Source organism: Strigops habroptila, chromosome 8 (assembly GCF_004027225.2).
Source record: "Strigops habroptila isolate Jane chromosome 8, bStrHab1.2.pri, whole genome shotgun sequence".
Lineage (NCBI taxonomy): Eukaryota > Metazoa > Chordata > Aves > Psittaciformes > Psittacidae > Strigops > Strigops habroptila.
Window position 1 is genome coordinate 57,689,815 of NC_044284.2, and position 12,035 is coordinate 57,701,849.

General features: G+C 38.3%; 1 protein-coding gene across 6 annotated transcripts in view; it reads right to left on the reverse strand.

Annotated features, from left to right (window-relative positions):
* The window catches only part of USP24 (ubiquitin specific peptidase 24), a 65,836-nt gene that overhangs the window by 4,393 nt on the left and 49,408 nt on the right, over nucleotides 1-12,035 (reverse strand). For 5 of the 6 annotated variants that reach the window (XM_030494045.1, XM_030494043.1, XM_030494044.1 and 2 more), the window contains 15 exons: nucleotides 11,890-12,014; nucleotides 11,138-11,279; nucleotides 10,644-10,794; nucleotides 9,194-9,289; nucleotides 8,438-8,541; nucleotides 7,741-7,854; nucleotides 6,881-6,977; nucleotides 6,075-6,191; nucleotides 5,343-5,435; nucleotides 4,897-4,999; nucleotides 3,982-4,103; nucleotides 3,371-3,484; nucleotides 3,012-3,077; nucleotides 2,672-2,738; nucleotides 551-629 (listed from right to left, as the gene is read on the reverse strand). In XM_030494045.1, coding sequence (XP_030349905.1) covers nucleotides 551-629; nucleotides 2,672-2,738; nucleotides 3,012-3,077; nucleotides 3,371-3,484; nucleotides 3,982-4,103; nucleotides 4,897-4,999; nucleotides 5,343-5,435; nucleotides 6,075-6,191; nucleotides 6,881-6,977; nucleotides 7,741-7,854; nucleotides 8,438-8,541; nucleotides 9,194-9,289; nucleotides 10,644-10,794; nucleotides 11,138-11,279; nucleotides 11,890-12,014 — 1,590 coding nt within the window. The remainder of the gene's footprint in view (nucleotides 1-550; nucleotides 630-2,671; nucleotides 2,739-3,011; nucleotides 3,078-3,370; nucleotides 3,485-3,981; nucleotides 4,104-4,896; nucleotides 5,000-5,342; nucleotides 5,436-6,074; nucleotides 6,192-6,880; nucleotides 6,978-7,740; nucleotides 7,855-8,437; nucleotides 8,542-9,193; nucleotides 9,290-10,643; nucleotides 10,795-11,137; nucleotides 11,280-11,889; nucleotides 12,015-12,035) is intronic. The other variant, XR_003992535.1, reaches the window with a different exon arrangement.

Genomic DNA, 12,035 nt, shown 5'->3' on the forward strand with positions numbered 1-12,035 from the left:
CAAACCCAAAAAGAAATGCAAAGACTTCTTTGTCTTTGTGCTGCTGCCCCCTGTATGTACTTTTATCACTGCAAACTCTGACTTGAATGGCACAGCCCTGTTACTGAGTTTACTAGGCATTATTGCTCTTGCTAAGTTTACACTCAATAGTTTACTACAAAGATTCACATATTTCAGAACTATGCATTAGTGGGACATCAGCCAAATCCTAAACAAAGAGAATTTAGGAATCATGATAGTTCAAAAATGTGGGACAGTTTCCTTACCTTTATCTTGGTCTAAATGCTAGGCTCTTGCCCTACAAAATGTAGCTGACCTTTGCCTTTATAAACAGCAATTATCAGTTGTTATATGAGAAATCCATCCCAGGTACTAATCAGTAAAGGTTTCACCTCATACTGACACACGTACTATCAAGACCTTTGAGCACCACTTATATCACAGTAACAAAAGATAAAGCTGATCAAAAGCAGAAAGAGTAGCAGCCTAAATAGTCACAGAGGGGGCTAAGGTAGGGATGAGGTTAAACTCCAAAACTCGTATTACTCACTTCTGAGCCAAAGTAACAAGAAACTTGACACACTGGTAACAACGACTGCTGTCCACGTGGTTGCTGTGGTGCATCAAGGCTGTCGGGAGAAGAAACACACAGATTAAAACCCACAATTCAGATTTCTGTGTACCAGCCGGTCTGAAAACATAACAAAGATGAAGCTAAAATTTTAACTTGGGTGGTAGGAGTTACTTCTACAGATGTCAGCATGAGTATTTGTGTTTAACATTGCTGTACTGCTGGCAGTTTTGAGTATTTCCACAACTCTATTGGATTAAAAATAGATCAAAGTGAAAGGGCAGTAATTCTTTCAAATGCGGTACCTGAATTTTAAACAGTCCTCTCCTAATGCAGTTCTTCTTCCCCTATAATCCATTCTATGTTAGATAATCACTATGGTTACATCTATCTGAAGGGAAAAAAATACTACCTGAAACTCCCATAAACGGACCACATCACCAGCTTCCACCTGGATCAGAATTTGCATAGCTAGAAGAATGTTTACAGCTTCTTCACACAAACAAGCATAGCAGAACTCAAAAGCCATGAAACTCTTCTACGGGAGACTCGGGCGAAACCCCAGGCCATTCCTATCACAAGTTTTCTATACCATGAATTCCCACATCTTTCAACAAAATTGACTGAGGAGAAGCACAAAGATTTCCACAGAGTTGCCACAATCAGATTTGCTATGCAAAAGTTGCTCTGTCCATAGCACTCAGCGAAGAACACTGGAGTGAAAGTTCTAAAGTGGGCAAACAATTGCTAGGGAACTGCAAATTGTCAGTTTTATCACTGCTGAAGCACAGCAGACAGTTAAAATGACAGCACTGGTGTACTGCAAATTATGCACAAACATCCTGTTGAGGACCACAGAAAACTATTATTTGCTGATTTCCTTTCTGGGAGTAGAACTAGCCAATGTGATGGATAGGTCATGGTCCACCATGAGTGCAGTGAGACTGGATGCTGTTCAGTGCTGTTGCAAGGAAGCTGCGAGGTAAAAGTGCAACTTCCACACCCAAAACTCATGTCTTCTTGAAGGCTTCAACCTAAAACCCCAATTGAATAATTGTACTCTCCTCTGTAGAGGAAAAAAAGGTCATGTATTGCCCAAGTTACAGAATAGAATTGGTCCAAGGGGGACCAATTTACCTAGGAATAAAACCACCACTTAGCTATTCTCTTACACTGCTGCATAATATCTTCTATCAGTCATACATGGAAACTACTGAAGACCACAGAAGTATAAGAAAGAAATAAAGAACAAAGCTAAATATTCCTTTTCAGTGAAAGCCACAATCTGAAGCAGCTCCTCATCCAAACAGCTCTGAAAAAGGTGTTCATGCTGCATTACTTCATCAGAAGTGCTCTTTGAGCACTATGTGGTCACCCCACTTTTCTCTTGCCCAGAAAAGCCTCTTCTCCAGATTCACATGAAATAAGCTCTCATCACTTCTGGGACTTTTCTGTTGCTTTTGAAAGCTTTAATAACTTCAGTAAAGTTGCTGTATCAACGAGAGAGACAATACTTTGTATGAACAGCAACAAATGGGAGTCACCTGTTAGATTATGAGCCTATCCTGCATTTAGTAGTATTAGCATCCTTCCATGCTGAACTAGTTTCTTTTTATGGTAATTAGGATGCTGACAAACAAAAAAGATTGGTAATTTCTTGAGATATGCAGGAAATAGTAACTAAATTTTAAGGGTTACAGGATTCACAAAGCTACTCTGTTATGTTAATCCAAGGTACTTCCCTCCACCCCTTACGTATACAGCCTGATGCGCTTATTGAAAAGAGTTAGTTCTCTTGCCAACCTCTTTTAAGTATGTAAGTACCGCTCTTCTCTGGGTTCACTGACTGCTATTGCTGGAGATAATTCATTTTTCCTAGCTAAATTCCTTTCTACTTTGCCATTATTACAATATTCTGATGCTTATTTTGGATTTTCTCAGAGCATGTTTTGGAGTGGTGTTGGCTAAGTCAAATGTGTCGAGTTGTTTTCCCTAAGAAGTAAAACAGGTTAGAAGGATTAGAAACTAGGAGATGGTATCAACCATCATCACCACAAGGGTCAGTAGGAGACAGGAGTGTTCACCCACTGGCTTACTTGCCTATTAATCCATTTTCAGTTTCAAAGGCAAATTTGATGCGCTCCACTTGCAATGGGTCTTCAATAACCTGTTAGGAAAGAAAAGATCAAAGTAAGTTCTGTGTGATTACCTGTATTTATTCTATGGAATGGTTGTAACCACCTTAATATGAAAACCAAGAGAGACTTGTGAAATTTCATTTACCACTGAATTATCAAGACAGTAATTTAAAAAGTAATAAAACCTCCAAACTGAAGGATTAAAAGATACATGGATGCTGAATTTACCAATGCAGTCCTGACTTTTTACATTATGCATTGATAGAAAATTTGTTCTGTACAAGTCTTTACCCTTCACCTACCAGTATCTCATGGAGTAACTGGAATATGTTTTTCAGTTCATGAGGTGGAGCAGTTTCTAGCTGAGTCTGCATGTAAAATATATAAAGTTACTTAGATGGTAAAATATGTTGATGACACAAAGAATTACAAGACAGCTTTCCAGATTTTAAAGAAATTTGTTGTTTTAAACAGTAAAAGCCTAAAAACCCCAAATCCACCAACACCCTTTTCTCCCAAATCCAAACTGTACTGATTGTTCTGTAGATCTCACTGCCATTATAACCCGCAAGACACCGTATGACCAAAGCCAAGAAGAAACACTTGGAACGTGCAAAGCAAAAATGGATAAGCAAAAAGCTTATCTTGATTATCTCCCTACCTTGATGAAGTGTAGCACAGTAAAGGAAAAGTGCTCATTACAAAAGCAGCAGTACACCACCATCTCAATGAGAACTGAGAGAGATCCAGTTAGCTCTCGTAATGCATACATCACCTAAGGGAAAAGAGCAAACACAGACACACAATTATTTTTAAGAAAGTTTGTAATAGAATGTTAGTCTTTTCCAAGAAGAATGCAGCTGCTTCTCCCAGCACCTGCATAGCCCAGTGAGCTGAAGCTCTGCCCTCAGAGCACTCTGTTCAGCTCCTGCTGCTCACCTCTAAGGGTCTGGGTCAAGCATGATCCAGTAAGTCAGAGCAATTCAAGTTAGCTCCTCAGGCTGAGATGGTAACTGAGTGCGTGGGCAAAATGTGTTCAGCTGCCTTTGCTAACTCTCAAACCAGATCCCTAAGCTCAGGGATATATTAGAATAAGAAGGGGTCAAGAAGAAACCAAAGGTGCCTTCTTGTTTAGGCTCAAAATAATAACCACACACTCCCCAGCTGGCTGCTTTTTAATATTCAGTGTTTTCACGTAAGGATACTTAAAAAAAAAAAAATCCCATCAGACCAACTTTTAGGTTCATGCTGGGCAGAATTTAGAACAGATACCTCCATTAAGTAGGGTTTTCCCTCAGACAGGAATAACAAGGCTTCCACTTCTTCATGGAGTGTCAAAAGCGGACCTGAAGCGGTGATGCTTAGAGGTGGACGCTGCTTAAAGAGACCAGGAGCTATAACAGCAAATACAAAAACAATCCACTAATAAATTAGTTTGTTCTACACACCTTGAAGACACTGCTGCTCATTTGGCACCGTGTAATCTCTAATGACATTCACCTCAACCAGCTTACAGCTCGTATGATACTGTTCCAAGTAATCTCTTACACACTGAAGTGTCATTTACTTCAGTGACAACATAAGCAAATGAACTGCAAGAAGGTCAAAGCAAAATGTTCATATTTACTATCAGTACTTTGAGCTTTAGCTTGACTCCCAATCATAGTTGCACAATTATATTCAGAATGTTTATCATCCTTCTTTTACTTTATGATTTTCGACTGCCTCCAACTCCAGAAACTTTAAACCCTAGAGAGAAATTAAGTTATTCTTTGAAAAAGACAACTTGAAATTCCTCCTTCAGGAAACTGAAGATCTCAACTTATTCCTTTATTATCTTTATCTGGAGATTTCTTTCCCTGGAGAAATATCTGGGAGAGTATTTTATTGCTTGCTATTCAATACCTCAGTCTGAGGAAAGACTTTTTAGGCATACAGGGGAGGGGAGAAAGCACAATAATGTTAGTATCAGGATTTCCACAAGCCCCCGTCCCCAAGTGCCTGTAATACTATCTGTTTGCCACAGCCTTTTGGTACATTTACTGCAAAATAAAAAGTAATTAAACATATGCTAACCATTATTGCTTTAAATTCAAGGTTATTGTGTTTTCTTCACTGATACTAAGTTACTCCCAGTGAAAGTAACTGAAATGCAAAGCCACCAGGAGGCAAAAACACAGTTCTTACCAACATTTCTTTGTGAGGAGACGTCAGAGTGCAAAACAAGTAGTGCTACAGTATTGTGAAGATATCCAAACTCACGCGCTTGTGCTGAACTCCACCTGCGATTCTGCTTGAGACAAAGGAGACATTTCATTAACTGTTGATCAGTTGGTTTAGTCAACTTGTGCTAAGTCAAAGCAAAGCAATGTCCTTAACAGTCCACCACAATGTTCTAATATTTGGAAGTTGGTGAAAATTTTGTTGTTATCAGAAACATGATGCTCACTTCTGCCAAAATGGCTATTTCCATGCTAACTACACATAGGTAGACTAACACTTGCATGAAGTTTACAGAATAATCCAAGGATTAGTCTATCCTGCCACGTGAAAAGCATTTATCCGTAATTTAAGCATCGTAAAACCATGGGGATGGACAAACTACAGCACAACACATGCTACATAAACTTTACCTGATTACTCTGCCGGTTGGGGCCAAGGAGGAAGTTGATCATGTGCCTCAAAGCAGAGTGTCTGAGAAGAAGACTGCTAGCCCTTATACCCTGCTGTATAGACAATAATAATAAGTTACATTCCTGTGCAGGTCAAGAATTAGTGCTCTAGGAAACAAGAGTAAATTGCATGGGCTAAACACTGCATTTTCCACTCTAAAAGAAAAATCAGATTATCATACAGATCAGTAAGACACACCTCTAAGAAGCTGTCTCATTATATAGTACACATTACATAAACCAGACCAGAATCAGATACGCAAAATAAGTGTCACATTAAAAGAAGAAAAAGAATAGGGGAGTAGAGAGAAGCCATACTGGGGTGAACAAACCAGACGAGTCACTTATTCTGCTTCCTATAGGACAAAGCCCCTGAACTCTAGATTTTATTTATCATTATTTACTATTGTTATATTTTTTAAGAACAGCCAAGACACCCCCCCCCCAAAACCAGAAGCCCAAAATTCAGACTGGAAATGATGCCTTCAATTGGTATGTTTTGCTGGTATATTTGTGTGTGATTTTATTCTAATCCAGTGTTCAAAGCCATTTCCTTTTCAAAAAAAAGAAGAATACTAAAAATTCTGGAAGAGTTTCACTGTGCTGCTTAAAACTTCTATGAATATGGATGACTAACTGCTTTGCTATTGTCTTTTAAAATTAAAATAGCATGAGAAAGCAATGGTTTCTTACCTTCTGTACAAAGTTATTGAATAGCAAAAAGTACTGAGCACAGTTTTTACAGTTTTCGGGTACATCTTTATCCAGTAGAGCAAGTAGCACCTCCAATAATTGATGTAGAGTTTTTAACTGTGGACAAAAATGATTAATTTGAATGTAAAGAGTTGTCCGTGCCCCCACTGACAACCTATAGGCACACTCAGAACACAGGTAACACTTCTGAGTTCTCTTAATACAAATGATTTGGTTCAGGAATCCTCAGGTAAATCTCTAACATTCTACAAATGACTTCTTTTCACACATTTCCTCCTGGATTTTCCTAAAATATTAAGATCAACAAAATGTAAAAAACCTGCACTTCCCAAACTTACTTGCCGAGATTTTCTAATAGAAAATTAAACCCTTAAAAATAATCATGCTTATGAGATAACTCAGTTTCTACTGCTATAGGCTTCTAAGTGAGGAAGAATTCCTCAAATGATGATTTCTGGAACCAGAAAGATAAATTTTAAGAAAACACCACTTCCAAACTATTAAAAGAATATGTGATACCAGTTTATAAGACAAGCTGAAATCAGGCAGAATTGTTTAAGTAATACTTTGAACTTAAATTCTGATAATTACAACAGCATGTTACCACCTAGGGTAGGAATAGACAAGCATTAACCTATTCAAGGAATGAAGATCAAAAAAGCATGGTCAAGACAAGAGCCTTTCACCTTGTCATTTACAAATCACACAGCACTGTCTGCAAACACAGCAAGAGCCATGAGGTAGAGACAACCAACAGGATCGTTGGTGATGAGGTGACAACTAACCTTCTCCTGATAAAGCAAGGCACTGTCGAGGGTTTTTTCAAGAATAGTGGCTACAGCAACTCGCACCTCTCTCACACTGCATTCCAGGAGGAAAGTTCTGGAAGATAAAAGGCGAAGCTGCAAAGAGAACTGGAATCAACGTGTACACACAATTACTATCATTAAATGCCCTGTTTGTCATTTTAAAAAGGATAAAAGCCCAGATACTTCTTGTATTCTGTGGATAAGCCTTAACTTATTTTCCTGCACTCCTGCTTGTCACTAGTAAGGCCTATAATATTACTTTGTATTTATTCATTCAAGTAACAAAAGCTAAAATGAAAAGCTATCACAGGATCCTGTCTTTCAATGCAACTTCTAAGATAGAATTTTCTGTACATTGACACACCTCTCTAAGTATATCATATCTCCAATAATTTGTCTTAAGTGTTTTCAAAACACCTATTAGCTGATCTTGGGCTTGGGAATAAAAAATCATTTCCAGTTTATCTGTGGTATTTGTCAGGTAAGTATTTAACTTACCCCAAACTCTTTCACCATGTTCTCCTTTCCTACCACTTCCAGGAGTGACTAAACATAAATTTAAACACATTCCAAAACACTCCACTGAATTAAACACCTGCATCTTCCTCCACATAATGCTGCACTATTTTATTAGATGTTCAGAGTTACTCAGAAAGCTGCACAATCAGAGAAAAATAACAGAAATAAAAACCTAACTGATCACTTAGAGCGTCTGTTTAAAGAATGCACAGAGACAACTCTTTGGGAATACATCAGTATAGGCCAGACCACGTTATTAGGAAGCTTTACCCATACACAAGACAAAAACCACCCAAGACAGAATTACCAGTACTTACTTTACAAGCTCCCGGCCCTCTGGCCCGACGAAATATTCAACTAACCACTGACAAGCATCAATGCTTTTGGAGAGCAGCGCATCTATGGTGGCAATCCATTCTTCTGTATCAGCCCTTGAACAAAACAGGGACAACTGTCAGAAATGACAGAAAAAACCCCTCCAAAACTGAAGCCATGTTTCTTGTTTGCCAGGTAGAATAGGTGAATGTAGATTAGATGGCTTAAGACAAAAACAGTTGGAGAAGTATTTAGGAACAACTTGCTGCCTTTAAATCCATTAAAGCCTTTCCATGCCCAATCCACCAAAATAAGACAGCTGGGAGAGGCAGCAAACTGCCAGGTTATACAGGATCCTCCTTCCTCTTTCAGATTTCTTTGTGATGGGATTCCAATGCAAAGCAGAAATCACAAAATCATTGAATCCCAGAATGGTTTGTGTTGGAAAGGACCTTAAAATCATCTAGTTCCAACTCCCCTACCATAGGCAGGGATGCCTCCCACTAGATCAGGTTGCTCAACGCTCTGTCCAACTTGGCCTTGAACACTGCCAGGGATGGGGCATTCACAACTTCTCTGGGCAAATGTGTTGCTACTCCTGTAAATGTCTATGCTACCCTCGGTATTTCAAGGTGCTGTAGATATGACAAGCATGAAAACCTCATAATATGTTGTTACAGTACAAGAACAAGAGCTTACCTGAGTTTCTTCTTGGTTCGGAGATAGGTTTGGAAGAGGAACTGGACTGCCAGCTGTAAGCTCACCTTTGCCATGCATGGATAATAAGGATGCTTTACCTTAGTCTGAAAGAAATGTCAAGTTTACTTAAGCAGAAGTATGCCTGCAGCACAAACACTGTCTCTTAAACACATCAACATGTTCTATTCAAGTAATTGACTTCATTTGGAAAAACAAACCAAAGCATTTTGGTGCTAAAAACAGTCTCCAGTGCTGACTATGCTAGTTAACAGTATGCTAAAACAGGAACAAACTTGCTGTAAGACCCACTAGATCTGTGGATTTAATAAATTTACTAAGTGCTGGTTTATTTATTACTCCCTTTAGAAAAACTTCATTAGTAAACTGTATTTCCTATGTAAGTCTATCAGCTTGGAGGTGACAAACACCAACTTTTGGATCTTCAATACAGAGAGGAATTCGTGTCTCTCTAGAGCTCAGTTTGAATCATCAAAAAAGGTGTATGTTATTTGATAAATTTTACTATAGCACAATGATGTTTCTCCCACTATTAGAACAGGAGGCTGGAGTCTGCTTTGAGACAGATGTTGTTATCAGCATGAAGAATTACTGGAGATAATGAATTGCTCAGCTGGAAAAGCAAAATCATGTCAACCTTTCTCTTCCAGTTATTCTGGTTGTGATCCAAAGAGCTGCTGTGGCCCTTCCTACCCAACATATTCTGAATACTCTTAAGATTAAAATCTAGGTACTTACAGCATTCAGTGAAGCTAATGACAGCACAAAACTGAAGTAGTCACTACTGTATACATCTCTGTTTTTCATAAATTTCAAGTTTTCATCTCTCACCATCTGTAAAAGACCACCAAAAAAAGATTAAAATGTTGTCAAAGTACGTTTCTCTAACTAAAATTGCATCTTTTATGTAAATATGTGTGGTGTTTAAAAACCAGTGTCAGACCTATTCTTTTCATGTTCTGAATCACTACTGCAGTGGAGGGGAAAATACATATAGGAGACTTATAAGATTTGTATATCCAAGGATATTACAAAACACGAGAGAACAGATGGATGATTTAATCATTTGGCCATTAATGGAAAAGAAAAAGCAAGAAGTTGCTGATAAGTTCCATCTTTTGCTTGCTTTTAATAAAAAAAGCTGAGAACATCCTTCAAACTTGAAAGGCTTGCTTAGCAAATTTGCATGTGCAGAGCAAGGAGCCATGGTGTAATTACAAGCTGCATCCACAATAATATATTTAAATACCATTAATATTTGTCATTTTTCAAAAGAGAATTTGCTGAAAGACTCTCAATAAATGTAAGCCAAGTTCTGTTTACTGTAATAATACAATGTAATAATACAATGTTATACTGTAATAATACAATGCTGGATATGAGAATGCCTAAAGTAATTATTAATGCCTGATACAGCCTTAGTGGAGGGCCACACATAGCCAGCAGAATTTATTCTCACTGTGTATGTGATGTAGGCTCTCTTGTGTATGTGCAGATCAGCAGCATTGTGTGTGGTTCAGAAAGCCAAACATATGCAAGACTGTCCCCAGTCCTGCACGGACCAGAGCTGCAGGCTTGCTGATTGAGACATTCCTGTTATGACAGAGGATGCCCAGGTTCTACCATTCTCTCACTGCTCTGCCAATGCCATCACACCTCTATTTTCAGTCCTGACTTGCAAAGTTGCCTTCAATATCTGTGTTTTCCCCTCTGAGATCATATTCAGTATTACATAAGCTAACAGAAATGAACAAAATTGAAGCTGGTTTTGGTTTCTCTTACTTCTCCTCCGCTTTCTACATTCTTGTTAACTCAAGAACTTGAGGATGACTATAATTTGCCATCAACTCCATTACTCCTCAAGTGTACTTCAAATGAAGCATCTTCTCTGCTCTTATCTCTCCCTGCTTGCATACTGACTGCTGCCATATCTCATGTTGGAATAATTTGCCTGCAGTTTCTTCAAAGTAAAGAACGATGGGTCAATTTTATGAGAAGGGACAGCAAAACTTAACAATAATGTACCACTGAACAGCTTATTAATAACTATGTGAAAACCTGAATTATTTCCTAGCTTTGCTTGCAAGGGAATTACTTCAAGGCCACCTTCAAAGTTCCTGTGTTCCTCTTACTATGAGGTTGAATTTCCTAGGAGCAGGATTCAGTTGCTACTTGCAGAATGCTCTACCTGATATATCCGCACAGGCATTTTCTCTACAAAAAGCCCCTTTTTCTCTCCTTTTCGAACCAGCTTAGTCAAGATGGAGAGGCGGTCACTGTTGGGCCTATGGGGTCGAGGTGATGACTGGGGTGAGATTTCTGGTGAAGATGGAGCAGACCTGAAATATATGCAAGCTTAAAGTGAGTAACAAAATCATATGACAAATCTACAATGCAAGTTTAAAATGCCAGTAGAGCCATTGTAATTTTAAGGCAAATATAGATGACAGTCTAAATACTTCTTGAGGCTGTCAGTCAGCTTGAATGTCTTACTGCAATAGTGACAGTAGTATGGAAAAGGAAATTATAAAGGCAAAAAAAGACTATTCATTAAGCACCTTAAAAACCAAAACAACAGAAGGGTCAGTACACTCCTTTGTCGAAGAGGAACTCTCCATTTCTTAGTTTTGGAGATAGGGTCTACGTATAAGAGAAACCTTTACAGACACAAGAAGAACTTACAATGAGAGGTCCTCGGCTTCCTGACGCACAACACTCACTCGACTTTTCTTTGGTAAGACTGGAGAGTTCTGATCAGACACTCTCTGGTAAAACAGCATATAGGCATTCCAGTAGCGCCGACGCACATCAGGGTAAGGGTTAGCTGGTGGGAGAAAAGGCATTTGATGAAGGCCTTTGAAGGTTTAGTACCTTCTTCATTCCTACAGGGAAGTGAAACTGGGTGTGCAAGCAGTGTACATTGTGGCAGAATAAAGCCATTTGTTAGATCAAAATATCAGTCGATGTTAGCAAATAAAAATCTGAATTAAAAAGTATTTTTTGCAAAAAGCAGATGTATTTTAAAAAGATAATTGTCAGAATTATGAAACAAATGATTTCTGGTGGAAACGTATTTGGAATTAACTCCTTAAAGCGCTGAGAAATTTAACTATAACCATGTTCTATGCACCATCATTTTCACTAACCTAAAATAAGGCCTTTCTGGATTTTTTTAAACTATTTTAACAAGGTGCCATTTTACTTTTGAATCTCCTCTGCTACTAAGTCTACAAAGTGAATATGGCTCAGTTAATATTAGTCCGTATGCAAACTGTCATGTCCTTCAGGAAAGAGAAAATGTAAGGAAAAAACTGCTTCATAAAAATTATTAGACCAAGCAACTCAAAGTAGATATAATGGACTGAGCTCTACCTCTACTGAGAACCAGTATGAAACATAAAGCTACTGTAAATCAATCTTGTAGTACTGCTTACATTGATCATAGACTTTAGGTCTATACTCTCCACCAAAACATTCATACTCCAGGGTTTCATCAGTTAAATCAAATTCTTCAACAACAGTGTCATTAAATTTATACCACTTTCCTTTTCCACAGCCCCTGTGATCAAAACAGAACAGA